This window comes from Eubalaena glacialis, chromosome 4 (genome assembly GCF_028564815.1).
Source record: "Eubalaena glacialis isolate mEubGla1 chromosome 4, mEubGla1.1.hap2.+ XY, whole genome shotgun sequence".
NCBI classification, from domain to species: Eukaryota; Metazoa; Chordata; class Mammalia; order Artiodactyla; family Balaenidae; genus Eubalaena; species Eubalaena glacialis.
In genome coordinates, this window is record NC_083719.1 from 159021299 (window position 1) to 159040660 (window position 19362).

At 45.6% G+C, this 19362-nt stretch overlaps 1 protein-coding gene across 1 annotated transcript in view; it reads right to left on the bottom strand.

The window, feature by feature from the left end:
• The window catches only part of COL23A1 (collagen type XXIII alpha 1 chain), a 370865-nt gene that overhangs the window by 333173 nt on the left and 18330 nt on the right, over positions 1–19362 (bottom strand). Inside the window, exon 2 of the mRNA XM_061188529.1 lies at positions 15563–15629. Within this exon, the coding sequence (XP_061044512.1) occupies positions 15563–15629 (67 nt within the window). The remainder of the gene's footprint in view (positions 1–15562; positions 15630–19362) is intronic.

The following is a 19362-nucleotide window of genomic DNA, read 5'->3' on the forward strand; positions in this document are numbered from 1 at the left end:
TGCCTAGGAATCAACCTGCCTAAGGAGGTGAAAGACTTGTACTCAGAAAACTATAAAACACTGATGAAAGAAATCAAAGATGACATAAACAGATGGAGAAATATACCATGTTCTTGGATTAGAAGAATCAACATTGTGAAAATGACTATACTACCCAAAGCAATCTACAGATTCAATGCAATCCCTATCAAACTACCAACGGCATTCTTCACAGAATTAGAACAAAAAACTTACAATTCGTATGGAAACACAAAAGACCCTGAATAGCCAAAGCAATCTTGAGAAAGAAAAATGGAGTTGGAGGAATCATGCTCCCAGACTTCAAACTATACCACAAAGCTACAGTAATCAAGACGGTATGGTACTGGCACAAAAACAGAAATATAGATCAATGGTACAAGATAGAATGCCCAGAGATCAACCCACACACATATGGGCACCTAATTTACAACAAAGGAGGCAAGAATATACAATGGAGAAAAGACACCCTCTTCAATAAGTGGTGCTGGGAAAACTGGACAGCTATATGTAAAAGAATGAAATTAGAACACTACCTAACACCATACACAAAAATAAACTCCTAATGGATTAAAGACTTAAAGGTAAGACCAGACACTATAAAACTTTTAGAGGAAAACATAGGAAAAACACTCTTTATGTCAAATAAACCACAGCAAGATCTTTTTTGACCCACCTCCTAGAGTAACAGAAATAAAACCAAAAATAAACAAAAGGGACTTAATTAAACTTAAAAGCTTTGCACAGCAAAGGAAACCATAAACAAGACAAAAAGACATCCCTCAGAATGGGAGAAAATATTTGCAAATGAAACAACAGACAAAGGATTAATCTCCAAAATATACAAACAGCTCATGGAGCTCAATTTAAAAAAAACAAACAATCCAGTTAAAAAATGGTTGGAAGACCTAAATAGACATTTCACCAAGGAAGACATACAGATGGCCAAGAGGCACATGAAAAGATGCTCAACATCACTAATTATTAGAGAAATGCAAATCAAAACTACAATGAGGTATCACCTCATGCTGGTCAGAATGGCCATTATCAAAAAAGCTAGAAACAATAAATGCTGGAAAGGGTGTGGTGAAAAGGGAACCCTCTTACACTGTTGTTGGGAATGTAAATTGATACAACCACTATGGAGAAGAGTATAGAGGTTCCTTAAAAAACTAAAAATAGAACTACCATATGACCCAGCATTCCCACTACTGGGCATATATCCTGAGAAAACCATAATTCAAAAAGAGACATGCACCACAATGTTCATTGCAGCACTATTTACAATAGCCAGGACATGAAACCAACCTAAATGTCCATCGACAGATGAATGAATAAAGAAGATGTGGCACATATATACAATGGAATATTACTCAGCCATAAAAAGAAATGAAATTGAGTTATTTGTGCTGAGGTGGATGGACCTAGAGTCTGCCATACAGAGTGAAGTAAGTCAGAAAGAGAAAAACAAATACCATATGCTAATGCATATATATGGAATCTAAAAAAAAAAGGGTACTGATCAACCTAGTTCCAGGGCAGGAATAAAGAGGTAGACATAGAGAATGGACTTGATGACATGGGGTGGGAGGGTGAAGCTGGGGTGAAGTGAGAGTAGCATCAACATATATACACTACCGAATGTAAAATAGTTGGCTGGTGGGAAGCAGCAGCATAGCACAGGGAGATCGGCTCGGTGCTTTGCGATAACCTATAGGGGTGGGATAGGGAGGATGGGAGGGAGGCTCAAGAGGGAGGGGATATGAAGACATGTGTATGCATATGGCTGATTCGGTTTGTTGTGGAACAGAAACTAACACAGTATTGTGAAGCAATTATACTCCAATAAAGATGTATTAAAAACAGAAAAATACAAAACAAAACAAAAAACTACAGAATACCTCACATTATTTTATTTCTATAAGAATTTAAATGTATGTATTTGTTGAAGCACAGAAAAAGGTCTGCAGAATGCAAACTAAACTGGTCAAATATTTACATCTAGGGCTCGGGATTGGACAGGGTAGTGAGGTGGGGGGTACAAGAGAGACTTTTTTTTGAGGAGAGGGATGGTAGGATAATTTTTAGAAGCATAGTTTGCTTGTATAATAATAATTTTTAAAAGATAAAAGGAGGACTGCTTGCTAAGAAGCCTGGAAGGGGGGCCCTGTGGGAAGGTGGGGACCTTCAGGAAGAAGAAAATGGTGTGTTCTAGGTAGGAAACGAGCTTTTCTCAATAATCCTAAGAGAGGCCCTGGAGACCAACTGAGTCGGCCCTCAGAGGATTCTGGCTAGAGGATCTGGAACCTTCCCACAGCCAGCCCTGAGGGCTCAGAGTCCCTGCCCCCATGGAGACAGGACAGGTACACCGGGGTTCACGCATTGCTCCCCCACTTCTCCCCCCTTCTCTCACCCACCCCAACCTACCCTGCGTTCCCTACCCTCTCCCCCCTGAGTTCATCACCCTCCCCGCCCCGTGCCCCCACCCCTTCCTCCTCTTTTCTACACCCCCTTCCAGCAGTGAAGGGCCAGTGTCCAGGGTAACAGAACTCGACGCTCACAGACCCTCCACAACCCAGCCCCCGATGGAGCTTCTGGATCCCGAGGGGTAGGGGCAAGAGGAGAGGGAGCACCCTTCAGGGAGCAAACAGGCATGGGGCGGCCTGAAGGCACTACCCTGACCTAGAAATTAAGCCCAAGTCCTGTCTTGGGGGGTGGGGTGGTCACTCCTGGGCAGCTGCTCCTGGCCTTCCTCAGAGGCAGCCCCCTGTCCTCTCAGTGCTCCCCTCCCCGCCACACACACAGAAAGCGCTAAGACCACGCCCCCTCCCTGCAGGGTACTGTGAGGCCCACGGTCACAGCTAATAAATATGCTGCTCCTGGGCACAGCTGAGCCTTCAGCAAGCACTTGGGCCAACACGGTCTGCCTCTATCCCCACCTGTGTGACAGTCAGTGCCAAGGATGGGGGTGACACCCAGGGGTAAAGTCACTGTCCAGTCCTTCTGTGGGTGGCACAGCCCATTCTCTGCTCTGCCTCCAGGTCACCCAATGCCGCCACCCATCCAGGGCCACATATGGTCTCATCTCTGCATTTTACTTTTTTTTTTTTTAATGTATTTATTTAATTTATTTTTGCCTGCGCTGGGACTTCATTGCTGCGTGCGGGCCCCCTCCAGTTGCGGCGGGCGGGGGCCACTCCTCGCCACGGTGCGAGGTGGCAGCGGCGGTGGTGGCGGCGGTCCCACCCCACCCCCGCAGAGCATGGGCTCCAGGCGCAGGGGCCTCAGCAGTTGCAGCACGCGGGTCCAGCAGCTGTGGCTAATGGGCTCCAGAGTGCAGGCTCAGTAGCCCTGACGCAGGGGCCCAGCCTCCGCGGATCGCGGGATCCTCCCCTACCAGGGCCCGAACCTGCATCCCCTGCACCGGCTGGCGGACTCCCAACCACTGCACCACCAGGGAAGCCCCACTGGACCCATTGTGACATCAACTTGGGTCAAAACTCCATTTTCCCCTGACTCCATGAGCTCACATTCTGAGCACAGGCATACTTAGCGTCCCCAGGGATTAGGGTTAGCACAGAGCCAGTGTCCAATAATACTCTAAATGGCTGCCCTTTCCCCACTGCACAGCTACTCTTGTAAATGTTTGCATGTTCTCTTGGGAATCATCTCTGCATTTTAAAAGTACATTCTTCACAATGCACCACGAAGGCGTGTGCGCTTCTAATGGGGGAGCCGGCCCATCCTCCACACCATCCTTTGCTTTCTGGACTTTTCCTTAGAGCCCCCATTCCCCTCGGAGCCTTAGCCTCCAGTGCTTTGAACTTCTTCCTGTGCTAGCTTGTGAGTGGGCCACACAGGCTACTTCTAAAGAAATGACCAGACAACAGGCCACTTCAAGCCTAATTGTGTCATGAAAATCATGACCTCATAGGGAAGGCAGCTTGGCCGCATTCATCCTATTTCTAAAGGCAGGACTAAACAAAAATGTAAAATAACAGTGGATCAGGGCAGAAGAAGTCTTTGGTGGATCAGGAAGGAAACCCCAGGGCCACGCAAGAGAAAAGGGCTTCACCGTGCTGTCTGCTCACAATCTACAAGGCAGCAGAGGGAATCCCAAGTTCAAGGGCTCCCGGAGGAGCCAGGAGTTGGTCTTTCTCCATCTTTGAGCAGAAGGTTCGCTGGGGGATCCTGGCACTAAATGAACCAAGAGACTAAGCAGAAATGACATTCTTTTCTGCAGAGGAGGCAACAAAAGGAAAGGGCTGGGCTTGCTTACTAAGTACCCTCCCCCCCGCCCCCATAATAATGATCTGTGTCTGACTCTCACCTCCTGAGGACCACAGACCACTTTCCTTAGGGATAAATGAACAGACATTACGAGATGCCTAGGGTGTGCCAAGCACTTCCACATACACTTGTCTCAGGATATCCTCAAAACAAACCCCCGAGGTACATAATGTTTTCCCATTTTACACACAAGGAGATGGAGAGTTTAAAGAATCAGGTCACTTGGGCGGCCACAGTTGGCATTCACTGCCAAGTCCACCTGTATCAAACCCAGACTCCCCTCCCCTACACTGTGCAGGATCCTGGCACCTGTGGGGGAGGTGCTCTTCCCTCTCAGCCCTGCCCTGGAAGCCACTGGCAGAGGAATGGGCACAGGGGTCAGACCTGCCCAGTAGGGCTCTCTCTTCTGAGACCCTGAACCTCAGGCAGAATGACACACCAAAAAACAGTTGGTGCAGACACATCCAAGAGACCTCTTATTCCCCAGGCGACTGCCCCTCCGTTCCTGCTGCCTAGATTCCCGGAACTGCCCCGCATCCTGTCCTTTCCCAGCCTCCTTCCTCAGCATGCATTTCGTTTCTGTGAACTCCCTATTCATCTCCTTTGCCCATTCTTCCACTAAAATATTTGACTTTTCCTTATTCTTTTGCAAAAGCACTTTGTATCTCATGAATATTAACCATGTGCTTGTTATATACGCTAAATTTTTTTCAGTTTGCCATTTATCTTTAAACTTTAAGGTGGAATTTTCTTTCTAGACAGAAAATTTAAGCTTTTAAGCTTAAAACATTTAAGAAAACATTTATTCTATAACAGAGTTTTTCAACATTGGCACCACTGACAGTTGGGTGGGATAATTCTTTATGTTGGGGGCTCTCCAGTACATTGTAGAATGTTTAGCAGCATCCCTGGCCTCTACCCACTAGATGCCAGTAGCACCCCACCCCTCAAGATGAGACAAATCAAAAATGTCTCCAAACATTGCCAAAGTCCCCACAAGGCAAAATCATCCCTGGTTGAGAACTGCTGCTTTATGGTTTCTGACTTCAGTACCGAGCTTATAAAGTCTATTTCTACCTATAATTTTAAAAAGTGACCTGTTGTATTTTTGTCTGCCTTCCATGGTTTTATTTTTCACATTTAAATCTTCAATCCATGTGGAATATACTTTGGCATAAGAAGAGAGCTAAGAAACAAAATATTATGACTGCATTGAACTTACCCCTGGGAAGAGGCGGTCCCACCATGTGAGTAGCTCTTGATATGCGAGACATTTAATAATCCCAATGTACAAAGTTATACAACACCTCACGGAGTGAAGAGTTGCACCTGTCATCCAACGGCTGGCATAGAGTTGGCCAAGATGGGATCTTCCCACAGCTTTGGGGAGTCTCTACTGGGTCTAAACCAGACGTGCTCAATAAATTTTGGGTGAGTGGGAATGTGTTTGCTAGTTGCTATTTTACCCTTTGCATAATCAACAACACCTTCTGAAACCAACAACACACCACTCTATTCTGGAGCCATCTGGAAAATTCTCAGTGATCTTCTGTTTTAGTAGAAAAAACAACAGAGTGAAAGGCTAACTTTGTATTTCATTGCCCTTGGTTTGAACTTTTGTGTACTTTCTAATACATTTTTAAAAATATTAATTATCATTTTAAAAAATCCCATTAGATTTCTACAGAATTTAATGAATTTAATGAATATAGTGGGCTCCCTCTAGTGGTCACAAGAAAATCTCCAATTCCCAAAGGTCAATACATAACGTCTTGTAAAAGTCTATAATTTATATTCAGACTTCAATGCAAATTTTTGTGAACTTCCCCTTGCCAAAAAGTTACATGTAAGATTGGGAAAAAAGTTTATATATCAGTGCTAATAACTTCCTAATATGCAAATGGACATATGATAGCTATAAAACACAAAAACTTATCTGAAAGCAACAAATTTTGTTCTTCATGTTTTTTTTCCTTATAGTTCACTGAGAATGGCATGTGTATAAGTGGTTTACTTTGTGTATCTAAGCATGTTAATATGTCTTCTTAATAAATATTCTGTATTGAAACAAAAACAAAAACAAAAAACAAACATCTTGAGCGCCCTCAAGACGTTTATTTACAGGACACAGTACATTTTACAATTAATAGGTTCAGAGTGGCTAGACGATGCCTTAAGAGAAGACTTCTAATTATTTTCTTCCATTCATCAGTGGGTCTACAAATTGGTTCATAAGGCCACTGTCCAAAACTATGCTTATCATCTTCCCTTCTAAATCCCTCTTTGGGGATTTCCTGTTTCTGTTCAGGATATCACCCTCCCCCGGGCTTCCAGCTTCGGGCACCTCTGTCCCCTCCCGTGCCCATCCATCCTGTTTGTGAGTTTTGTCCACCACATGGCCCAGTGCCTCTCACAGCTGTTCCCTGCCATCAATTCTCATGGCCCTCATTCAAGTTCTCATGACCTCTCCTCCAGGGCAGTCATTCAGCAAATATTTATCATCCCTTCTCCACATGCCCAGCACTGTTCTAGGCTCAGGGAACGCATCGGGGAACAAGAAAAGATTGTCCACATCCGGAGCACCCTCTCAGTGGGCTTCTCTGCTGAAGCAAACCTGTGATCCAGTCCATCCTCCACACTGTTTCTAGAGTCCTCCTCTTAAAGCTGAACTCTACTCACATACCTTCAACTGTGTCCCATGGAATGAAGCTCACATCCCTCCATAATCAAGACCCACCCTCACCTCTCATTATCACCTTCCAACCAAACAGAGCTCCCTGACACTCCCAGACCTCCCCTCTGCCTCTGCTCAGTATGCCAGGTCTTGTGGAATGTGTCCCCCATCCCAGCTGGTTAAGATGCCAACCAGTCTTCAAAACCCTGCCCAACTGTCATCTTCCCCCACCCAGGTCTCCTTGATCTGAGGTGATCTCTCCCTCCTTTCAATTTCTGTGGGACTTTTTTCTTAGGATTCTTCCCATTCTCAATATATTATGGTTCCTGTATGTGTGCCATCATCCTCTAACAACTGGGTCCGCAATTCCTCTAACAATCTTAGTCAATATCACCCACAGGACAAGCGCAAAATAGGGTAGAGATGAATGTATGAACGAATGAATGAATTCTCCAGAGAATCCTGGCCAAAAAAAAAAAAAATCAGACACACAAATTATCTTCTTCAACTTTGTACAGTCTGACATAATGGGATAAACTGCCATTAAGCTACTTAGTTTTACCATAAACGCAAGTCAACTAGAATTTAACACATTAAAAAAAGTATCATTAAAAAAAATTCTACAAATAAGAAATAACTCAAAGTAGGATAACCATTTTTTCCTTCAACGTAGTAAGAAAGCGCCCCCCAACCCCCACTCCGCCACCCTAAGCAAATTCCTAAACCAACAAATACAGTAAACAGGCTGAATAGAGTAACTGACCATTTCTGTTCCACTCTGCAACATTTGCCATAAACTGTCAATGAAATGTATCAGGTTCTGTATCATTTCCACATTGTATTTCATGTTCTCCTAGGCAGAGTTTCACTCCTATGCTCAAACTTCCAAACATTTTCACAGAGCAGCGAATTTCTAACTCTGATAAATCTGCTTATTAATTTCTGGAAAGTCACCCTACACTGCAAGCACAGTCCCTATCATTTGGAAACCACACGCCATGTCTCTGGGATATTATGCAAGAACACAAAAAGGCACAAAAAGGAAATGAAAAGTATTACTGTTTTTCTGAAAAGTTCCTAATACTCTCCAGCGCAGGTTGAGCCCAGTTAGAAACCAGTGCAAACTGTGCAAAGGGGCAGAGCCCCAGGTTTTGCATGATGACGCCTTCCGGATGCCATTAGTGGCTGACGAGAGTTCACAGGCCACACGTTTTCTTTTCCTTTCCGGTTCCCTCACTTCTGGGCTCTGTCACCAGCATTTTCTCACCCACATCCCAGAAGAACGTGTCAAGGAAGTCTGCCAGACCTTTGTTCTTTCCCTCCAGAATATTCCCAGCCAACCGCCAACTCTGAATCGCCTCCTCCCTACCTCTCTGGCAGCCCTGGCAACAATCAGGAAGGTAATAGGCTGCACACAGTGAGTCTGGACTGGCCTGGGGGCAAGGGATCTGGGTTCCTGGTAACCACTAACTCACTTTCAGGAAGCAGTGCCAGGCCCTGTTACAAACTCTCTACAAGCTCATTCAATCCTCGCAAGATTCTATGAGGTAGGTACACCGGGAGGATAAGTTCGAGGTCATGGAGTTGGTAAGGGACAAAGAATTTGTTTTTTGTTTTTTAATTTATTTATTTTTGGCTGCACTGGGTCTTCATTGCTGCATGTGGGCTTTCTCTAGTTGCAGCGAGCGGGGGCTACTCTTCGTTGCGGTGCGCGGGCTTCTCATTGCAGTGGCCTCTCTTGTTGTGGAGCATGGGCTCTAGGCGCGCAGGCTTCAGTAGTTGTGGCTCGCGGGCTCTAGAGCGCAGGCTCAGTAGTTGTGGCGCACGGGCTTAGTTGCTCCACGGCATGTGGGATCTTCCCGGGCCAGGGATCGAACCTGTGTCCCCTGCATTGGCAGGTGGATTCCCAACCACTGCGCCACCAAGGAAGTCTGGGACAAAGAATTTGAATCAGGCAGTCTGGGTCCAAAATTCAAGTGCTTAATCACTGAGCTGCACTGTCTGTCAGACCAGCTCAACAGAGGGAAAAGACTTACGTGCTTGAAGTGGAGGCAAGCCTCTGGTCAAACTCAGGGTCTGTCCATAATCCCCGCTTAGGACCACCTGGACATGTCTGGCCAGCTGCCCCCAGAGCCGGACTGAAGTGGTCATCTATTATTTATGTCTGCCCAGCTGCATCCCTTTTCTCTTTTTCTGGGAATAGCACCCTACTTTTTCTTGAGGTAACCACCCTTCCCCACTCTCAGCCTACATGATTCTGGTAGTGTCAACCCTCCCCCACAACAGCCTCCCCCCAGGTCCAAGACCAGTCACATGACCCAGACCTGGCCAATCAATGTGTCCCATCCTCCAGGCACAGCAATTAGTACAGGGAGAGGCATCTGCCCCAAGCCAGGCAAATCAGGGTCAATGCTGGGATTTCTTCTTTAATCGCCGTAAAATACAGACAAAATTTAAATACCATTTTAACCATTTAAAAGTGCACAATTTCATGGCATTTAGTACCTTCACAATGTTGTATAACCATCGCCACTATCCATTTTCCAGAACTTTTCCATCTTTCCAAACAGAAACTCTGTACCCAGCAACAATAACTCTCTGTATTAGTCTGCTTGGCCTGCCAAAACTAAGTACCATAGTTTGGGTGGCTTAAACAACAGAAATCTATTTTCTCACAATTCTGGAGGTTATAAGTCAGAGATCAAGATGTCAGCAGGGTTGGTTTCTTTTGAGGGCTCTCTCCCTGGCTTGTAGATGGACGTCTTCTCCCTGACTTCATGTCATCTTCCCTCTGTGTGTGTGTCTGTGTCCTAATCTCCTCTTCTTATAAGGACAGTCATAGTGGATGAGGGCCCACCCTAATGGCCTCACTTTACCTTATTTACCTCTTTAAAGACCCTATCTCAAATACAGTCACATTCTGAGGTACTGGGTGGGGGTTAAGACTTCAACATATGAACTTGGGGGGGGATACAATTCAGCCCATAACACTCCCCATTCCCCAATGCTGACACATTTGAGAAAGGGGAGTGCTCTATCTGCTGGGGTTGCTGAGAAGGTCTGATATACTGCTGGGGCTGTTGGTGGCCACTTTCCCACTCCAAGGAGACAGTGTCTGAAAATGACTCAGGGAAGAGCTGAGAGGCGGAGAGAGACCCCTGAGCCCAGACATACCTGAATCTGGCTCTACCTCTGACCTCTCTATTCCAGCTGTGTAAGCTAGTAAGTTTCCTTTTTGTTTGTTTATTTTATTAATGTAATTAAAAGAGTTAGTTAACATAAGGAGCTTTTACACAAGAATGGCCCATATCTCCAGGATGTGCAGGATGTGTCCACTCGGCAGCTGTTTAAGCAGCAGAGTCAAATCCAAACCTCTCAGGCTCCAGGGTGCTGGCCCCGACCCGTCCCTTGGGATGCTCACATGTTCACAGCACAGTGGGGACTGGGTCGTGCCCGAGTCTCCCACAGAGCAGATTTCGGGGCCACCCCCTGCAACATTCCAGAATTGCTGCTCTGGTGGTGGCTCCCCAAACAGACTGAGGGCTCCTATCCTTTCAGCCCAGTGACCCAAAGCCCTGCAGCAGTGCCTGGCTCATGATGGGCTTCAGTACAGAGCATGAGGAAGGCAGGAAACGGGGCAAGACAACAGTCCTCCTTCCCTCCAACAGTTCCCTGAAGGACAGTCTGTAAGAACACAGGATGGGAAACAATTCAAACGTCCTTGAGGTGGGGACTGGCCAGGTACCTCACAGGACAGCCCTACAGGATTTTGTCTTTTAACCCAAAACAAGGTAAGACCTGCTCTCTGATACATGGAATGATTCAGACCATCTCAGAGGGAAACTGCAAACTGAGAAAGCAACACAGGGACAACAACATATGATACCATTTGTGTAAAACCAGGAGGGGAGCTTCTCACTGAAATGTATCTAAATGACCTCAAAAACCTCAAAAAACTGTCCAACACCATAGCCACCAGACACACGTGGCAATTTAAATTAAGATTAAACAAAAACTTTTTTTATTGAAGTAGAGTTGATTTACTAAGTTGTGCCAATCTCTGCTGTAGAGCAAAGTGACTCAGTTATACACATGCACACATTCTTTTTTAATATTCTTTTCCATTATGGTTTATCACATGATACTGAATATAGTTCCCTGTGCTACACATTAGGACCTTGCTGTTTATCCATTCTAAATTAAACAAAAATTTAAAATTCAGTTTGTCAGTTGCACTAGCCATGTTTCAGGGGCTTGGTAGCCCCACATGGCTAGTAGTGGCTGCTGGATTAGCGGAGAGAGAGAATATTTCCATCAGCACAGAAAGTTCTATTGGAAAGGACTGCTCGGAAGGACATCAGCAAATGGGTAAAGGGCCCCTGGAAAGAGGAGCAGGAGAACCGGGGGAGAGGAGGGGAGGGGAATTATTTTTCACATGTAATCTTTTGTAGTACTTGAATCTTTCATCATATATTATTTCCTATTCAAAAATAAACATTTTAAAACCTTAAATACATTTTAAAACATTTAAGTACATAAGTAACATAAGAAGAGACGATGTTGGAATCCCCAGGGACATGGGTAAGCCACATGAATCTACAGCCCGGAGTTCTCCGCTGAAGGAAGAGAAGTCTCTTTTGAGGCAGGTGTATGAGGAAGAGCAGCATGAGGGGGCTCCCAGGTGGCAGCCCCACACACCTGATTCAGACCTGGTGGTGTAGGAAGTTCCTATGTCCCCCACGTTTTGATTATCTCAGCAACCTTATAATTAGGGTGATTAATGGTCCCATTTATTTTAGTTTCCTAAGGCTGCCACAACAAATGACCACAAACTAGGTGACTTAACATGACAGAAACCTATTGTCTCACAATTCTGGAGGCCAGAAGTCCAAAACCAAGGTGTTGGCAGGGCTGGTTCCTTCTGAAAGCTCTTAAGGAGAATCCCTTCCACGCCCCTCTCCAGCTTCTGTGGCTGCCGGCAATCCTGGGTGTTCTTAGGTTTGTAGATGCATCACTCTGGCCTCTGCCTCTGTCTTCCCATGGCCTTCTCCTCTGGGTGTTTCTGTGTCTCAAATCTCTTACCTCTGACTCTTATAAGGACACTCATCATTGGATTTAGGGCCTACCCTAAACCCTGGATGATCTCATCTCAAGATCCTTAAATTAATTATGTCTGCAAAGACCCTATTTCCACATAAGGCCACATTTACAAATACCAGGGGTTAGGACTGGGACATATCTTTTGGGGGGGGGGGACACAATTCAACTCACTATACCGTTTTATAGACAAGGAGTTCAACGTTCAAGGGCCTCTCACTTGCTTGAGGTCACAGGGCTAGTTCAGAGCACAGCTCTGCCAGTCCTCCCACCACTGACTCCAGCAAGAGAAGAATCTTGACCTTCCAGCCCGAAGCCTGCCCCTCCCTTCAGCCTCAGAGCTCCCCGAGCACCCACTTCACAATGGGTAACACACACAGAAGAGCTGCCCCCTTCTCTGGCCTCGCTTATCTGTCTTGCTGCATCCTAGGATCTGACAAAAGATTACACTGTCCTCTGGGCCGTGGGAAGGAACTGGGCTAGGGGGATCTGCGGGTATCTCAGATGAGATGGGGTATCTCAAATGAGGGTGGTCTGCGTGTCCAGACTCCAAAAGTCTGCCGGGCAGATCAGAGCCAGGGAGAAAGGGAATGAGTTAAGGCTTCTGGTGTTGGAGAAAAAGCCCTCTGTGCTTTTTATGGCAGAGGAGAATGTGCCAGCCTATGGGGTTTTGCACTGATAAAGGGCTCTAGTCTAAAGTGCTCAAGTGAGTTCTCCAGCTCAAGGTGACAGGAGAGAAAGAGCAGATGTGGATATGGGTGTGCACTGGGGCCTGGCAGAGGCTGTGATGCTACACCCACTGGGCCACGCTGACCATACCTGCCAGGACAGCCTGATCACAGCCACAAGCCCCTCAGACAACGACAGCACAGCACTGACCGCTGGGCACCCCCAGAGAGGAGGGCAGGTGACCTGCCCTCCTCTCAGTGGAACTGAGGGTTCTGACCAGGCTTTTGGCCTCCATGGTCATCCCAGAGGCCTTCTTGACACCTCTCCTAGTGGGTCAAGAGACCTCGAGGGAAGACAGACACAAGACTATCTCCAGGTCCTGGGCTTTGTATTTCCTCCATGACATCAAAAAGCCTACAGAGCCCACTCCAGTATTGGTATCATTTATTAACACAAACAGTAAGTGGCTGACCAAGATTTGGACCTGGTCTGGGTTTATTCAGGAGCTCCATGTCCCCTCACTGCCACCTCCTCCCTCTCCATCTATCATCTGTATTGGTGGTTTTCAAACTTTCAGTCAGCAACCCATAGCAAGGAACCCGTTTCACACTGCCATTTACAAATATAAATAGCTGACACAAAATCTTCACTCCAATATTTTTTATTCCAGTCTCTGCTAGTTCAAAATTTCAGAATGCTGGTTGCAACCCACATAACTGATTTCATGTTTCATAAATGTGTTGTGACTCCCAGGTTTGTTTGTTTGTTTGGCCATGCCGCTCGGCTTGTGGGATCTTAGTTCCCCAACCAGGGATTGAACCTGGGGCCTTGGCAGTGAGAGTGTAGAGTCCTAACCACTGGACTGCCAGGGAATTCCCAGTGACTCCCAGTTTTAAAAACCCTCATCTACATAACTCACATGAATTTACAACCATTCAATACTCAGAAAGAAAGAGCAGGGGAGGAGCAAGAAGAATTGTTTTATACATTTTGAAGATCAGCCAAAAATTCATTGGTGGAACTGAATTTTTTTCCCCCATTGAATTGCAATTTCTGACTTCCTGATCTGCTCATGATGTCATTACTTATCATGTCCTTTTCCCTCCTATTAAAACCTCAGAGTTCCTACGAAAGGCTAGCTCAAGCTCGACTGTAAAATCCTCTCCCGCTGGGTCCCCAGAGACTGAATTTTCACTGATCACAGCCACAAGCCCCTCGGACAACTACAGCATAGCACTGACTGCTGGGCACCCCCAGAGAGGACGGCAGGTCACCTGCCCTCCTTTCAGTGGAACTGAGGGTTCTGACCAGGCTTTTGGCCTCCATGGTCATTCCAGAGGCCTTCTTGACACCTCTCCTAGCGGGTCAAGAGACCTCGAGGGAAGACAGACACAAGACTATCTCCAGGTCCTGGGCTTTGTATTTCCTCCATGACATCAAAAAGCCTACAGAGCCCAAAGATGGGTCCATCTTTGCACAAATCTCAGGGCATCTCCCAATGTGGAGATGTTAACCATCAGTAAGCTTGGTTTCTGGACCAGGTGAAGTGGTTTCGGAAATGCCACACAACTTGGCTAATGGAAGGCATGACAGCAAGGAACAGGGCCCCTGGGTTCAGCTCCCATGTTCTCTCACCTCGTCCGGCATGGTGGGTCATCTGGGAATTGTTACAATTTTCCACTCATTCACTGGTATTACATACTGTTCTATAAGAGGATAATTCTAACCCTGAAAACACTGGGGCTGAGACTACACCCCTAAATTCTCAGTCATAATACGTGCAAAGCTCCAATGAGGACAACTGGAAGACCGATATGAATCAGGATTTGAGCCACGTGGATTAGGAACCAACAAATCCTCAATTCTAGTCACAGCCGTCCTGGTCTACACCATCAAAACCCAAGACACGGGGCTTCCCTGGTGGCGCAGTGGTTGAGAATCTGCCTGCCAATGCAGGGGACACGGGTTCGAGCCCTGGTCTGGGAAGATCCCACATGCCGCAGAGCAGCTAGGCCCGTGAGCCACAACTACTGAGCCTGCGCGCCTGGAGCCTGTGCTCCACAAGAGAGGCCGCGACAGTGAGAGGCCCGCGCACCGCGATGAGGAGTGGCCCCCACTTGCCACAACTAGAGAAAGCCCTCGCACAGAAACGAAGACCCAACACAGCCATAAATTAAATAAATAAATAAAATTTTTTAAAAAAAGGGCAGAATTGGAACCAGCCCTCCCACATGTGAAGACATTAAACACTATAGCAATTATACAGTATCTGTGTCTGAATAAAAAAAAAAACAAAAAAAAAAACCCAAGACACATGATTGTTTGAACAAATCAGACCATGTTTCCTGCTCCTTTCCTCTACCTCCACCAAAGAAATGAAAACCAAAAAAAACCATATTTGCCAGATTATTCCTCTACCCACCAACCCTTATGTTCGAAACAGAGCTAGGGTCGCAATGTTAACACTGTTTGGATGGTTCATGTCTGTTTCTCCATCTTAAGAGGGGATGGCTGCCACTTTCCTAGCATCTAAGCCTTTATTGTAAGTCATCTCGAAGAGTTGCTTAGCTCCTCCACCAATACCACCATCCCCATCAAACCAAGTCAGTTAATTTTGCCGGAATCTTTAATGACACACCTACCAGGGAAGATGATGTAGGAAGAAAGGCCCCAGGACAGTCCACAAGGTACCACAGACAGCCTGAAACCCACGGTGATTCTCTTGACCATGGCCTTGGCAGTTTCGGGTAGACAGGAGAGAGAAGACCAGGCCTATGGAAGTCAGGAGCCAGCAACGATTAAACATCCACTTACCTGGGGGACAGACACAGTCCGTCGGTGCTTCTCGAACTGTCCGGAGCTTGACTGGTCCCTCCATCTTCTGAACCAGGAAGAAAAGGGGGGAAAAAATAAGGATGAGTTTTGGAGCGGAGAGGGGTAGAAGTGGAAAAACAGCAAAAACCAACATATTTGAAAGATCTACAGTGGTGGTGTTGGTGCTTTCAAGAACAGTTTTTAAAAGGTCATTAAATTCTACAGGCAGTTTTAGAATGGGAGGAGAAACAGAAATAAACATTAAGCAATTACTTGGGAGTCCCTGAATAGAAGATGAAAGGCTTCTGCTTTGTTAACAACATTTTCAAACACAAATCCAGGAATGACAAACGGACCCGGTAGTCCCTGGCATGAAGATAGGAGGGCAGAGCAGAGGGAGGCCAGGTAGGGCCAATCAAAACTTGCTCTTGAACATCTTTCCCTGCTCCGGAGACCACCCCTATCCAACCCCAGGGAGCCCCAGAGGCCCCTTGGCTGCAGCCCCTCCCAGCCCACTGGCTTCAGACCCAATGGCCCAGGGCTAATCCACCCGGATGACATTTTCCTTTCTTCTTACCAGTGGGGATCCTTGGCCTAGAAAATTTAGTTCAGTACAATTTAACAAGAATCTCTACACATGCCCAGCCCTGTGCTAGATTTGGGTGAAGGGAAAAGAACTACCACAGAAATGTAGTCAAAAGTCACAGCTCTGCTATTATGACAACTCACAGTACAGCCCTGGCATAATCATCACCTGATGTGACACTCAGGTAACCTCTGAGGCCTGAATTATTGTCCCTGCTTCACAGACGGGATAAAAACTTGGAAAAAATAAGAAATTAATCCCCAATCCCAAATCTAGGTTTAGGGGAGTGAAGCAATTGGCCCACAATCCCCAAACTAGCCAAGACTTGAGTCCTGACAATATACAAAGCATTAACCTTTCTCTAGGAAAAAACAAAACAAAAACAAAAAACAAAAAAACTTCCTAAAAGCAAAACAAAGCAAATCCCAAATGTGTTAACTTGAGTTAAAAATGCATACTACCACTAAAAGGGTTACTTAAGGTTTAAACCTAAAAATGTAATTTTTCTCAATAAAAAACATAGTAAAAATGCAAATACAAATACCTGGAAAATAGCACGGCAAACAAACAAAAATGTTATTTTTAAATCACTGTTTTCGAGGAGGTGAGAAGGGCACTCCCAGTCTTGAGCCCTTGATCACCAAGCCTGGAATTTTCACATAAGAAGGGGCTGAACAGGGAATTCTCTGGAGATCCAGTGGTTATAACGGATTCCACGCTGAGGGCCTGGGTTCAATCGCTGAGCAGGGAACTAGGATCCCATAAGCCGTGCGGCACGGCCATGAATAAATAAATAAGTAAGTAAGTAAGAAAATAAATAAATAAATAAGAATGGGCTGAACAGCCCAGGACCAGGAGCCTCAAATAAAAAACGTAACCAGGGGAGGCTCTGGCCCCTGCAAAGTACTTCCAAGTTCCACCTCCACTCCAATCTGCCAGCCTTGCCCTCACTTTCTAGATGGGCCACAGAGGCTGATACTGACAAGAGATGGAGTTAAGGCCAAGGTTTTAGAGAACTGGAGGATGTACGATTTTGAACCCTGTGGTGGAGGTATTTGTGAAAGCAGTACCACAACAGAACTTTTCTATCCTCCCCACACCTCTTAAACCCCCGCAAGGCCTCGGCTTGTCCCAGAAATCAGAACCTGCCTAGGCCTCTTGGCCCGGGCTCTCAGCTCCTGTCCAGACCCACACCTGCCACTCACTCCTGCTTAAGCCTGGGGCACTCTTCCCTAGAACTGCCCACCGGGCCGAGCCACCCTGCGAGCAGTCCGGGCTGGCCCTGAGCCTCCAGAGATCCCCCCGCAGCTGCCACAGGCTCCTACCAGGTGGGTGAGACCACAGCAGCAGCAGATACCACCCCCACCCCCACCCGACCCCAGGCCATGTGCACTGGAGTGTGGAGCCTCCCAGCCATGCCCGTCCTTACTGAACTGGAACGCTGCAGTAGGTGCCCGCGATGCAGGTGTGAGCAGGACCTCAGAACTCACTTTTCCCCCATTGTACTTGCAGGTACTATTACAGATTTCAAAATTCACTTGGAAAAAGAATCCAGCCTTCTAGTTTAAGCCAGTCAATTTGTATGAGAAGCTCTCATCTGTTTTTATCATTTCTAGAAAGACTAGAAGCTACGCTAATTTCCTTTTTTTAAAAAAATAACAAAAGCATTTAATGGTAAAAAACAATTCGCTTTCAACAAGTGCTGTCACATCTGGGCGGGTCCCCTAAGGGGAAGGGGGCTTTATCAAATACTGATAGGAAACACAATTACTTTTAAGCTACTCTTATCTTCAAACAAAAACTAAACAGAAAACTATTCAAGAAAGGGAAAAACGTATTGTTAATGCTAGTAGATGGGATCATAAATAACTGATTGAGTTTTTGTTTCGTTATTTATTCTAACTCCTTTTATGCATTTGTTTTTCTGGATTATATAGTGAATCTGCAAAGTTTTATCTTAGTCCTCTATCTTCCCCACCCCCCACCCCCCCCAACTCTGGAGTTGAAACGTCCCTACTAGGAACACAAAGTGAAATGTCTGTATTAGAAACCTAGTCCCGCGATCTTTATTTCCATGTCTTTATTATTTTTTTTAATTGTAAGAAAATATTCTTTTGTGTCCTGGTTTGTAAAAATGATTCAAAAGCCTCAACTTTTTACATTCAATTATCTGGCAGCACCCCTAGCATCTGCAAACAATGTGGTCCTGGTTTTACATATGCAAACAAGTCCTGACTCCAAAAGTAAATAAAGAATGAGTTTCTGAGAAATGACCGGAGACTTTGGGAGCATTCCCTCCAGAAGTACTGAGAAGGAGAACTTGGAGTTGGGGGTGGCAAGAGCTGAGAGAAAACTAATCAGAGAAAATCATGGTTTCCAAAAAAGCATTACATGGTCAGATGATAAATTTATCAATGATCTGTTGAAGCATTAGTCTCAAACTCTTCACCAAATATTTGATCACATCCCTGAACAGCTGTATTTTGATGAAATATAGATTAATATACAAAAAAGGATGTAATGCTTTATTTCTGCAAAATGCTACAAATAAAGCCACAAAGACGTTCCTATCCTTTGACAGAAAATTCCTACTCTAGGGAGTATATCCCAAGGAAATAAATCATCAGGAGCAAAAAAATGATACTCATGAAGTTGTGCCGCAAAACAGTGGGAGTACTTTAGTGAAGGATGGTGAATCCCCTTCATGAAACTGTCATATCTTCATCAAAAATCATTATGAAGACTATGTAGCAACAAGGAAAAATGTTTATGATACAATCAATAATGTTTACATATGTGTAAAAATGCAGGCGTGGGATGGCAGCAACTACCAAAACATAAACCCACTTGGGTGTAGGGATTACAGTGATTTACTTCTTTAAAGTTCTTTCCGTGTTGTAATATCATCTCAGCGAGAAAAAAAAAAAAATCCTGGGGAGGAGAAAAGCCAAAATGAAGCCCTAAAATCTCCCTGCCTAGGGCAATTTTTGAATGACAGACAGATGATTCTGTCTCCTCAGAAAGCCCTAACTAACTCCAGGATCAACCCTGATAATACACACAGGCACCACAAACACCAGAGGAAGACTTTCGGAGGATCAATCCTGCCTTGCTACAGTCACATCCTCTCTGCCTTCTTTAGGGAAGGGCCCATGTGTACATTCTTATGGCCACCAACAACTCAAGACGGCAGCATTTCCTGGCCTCTTTAATA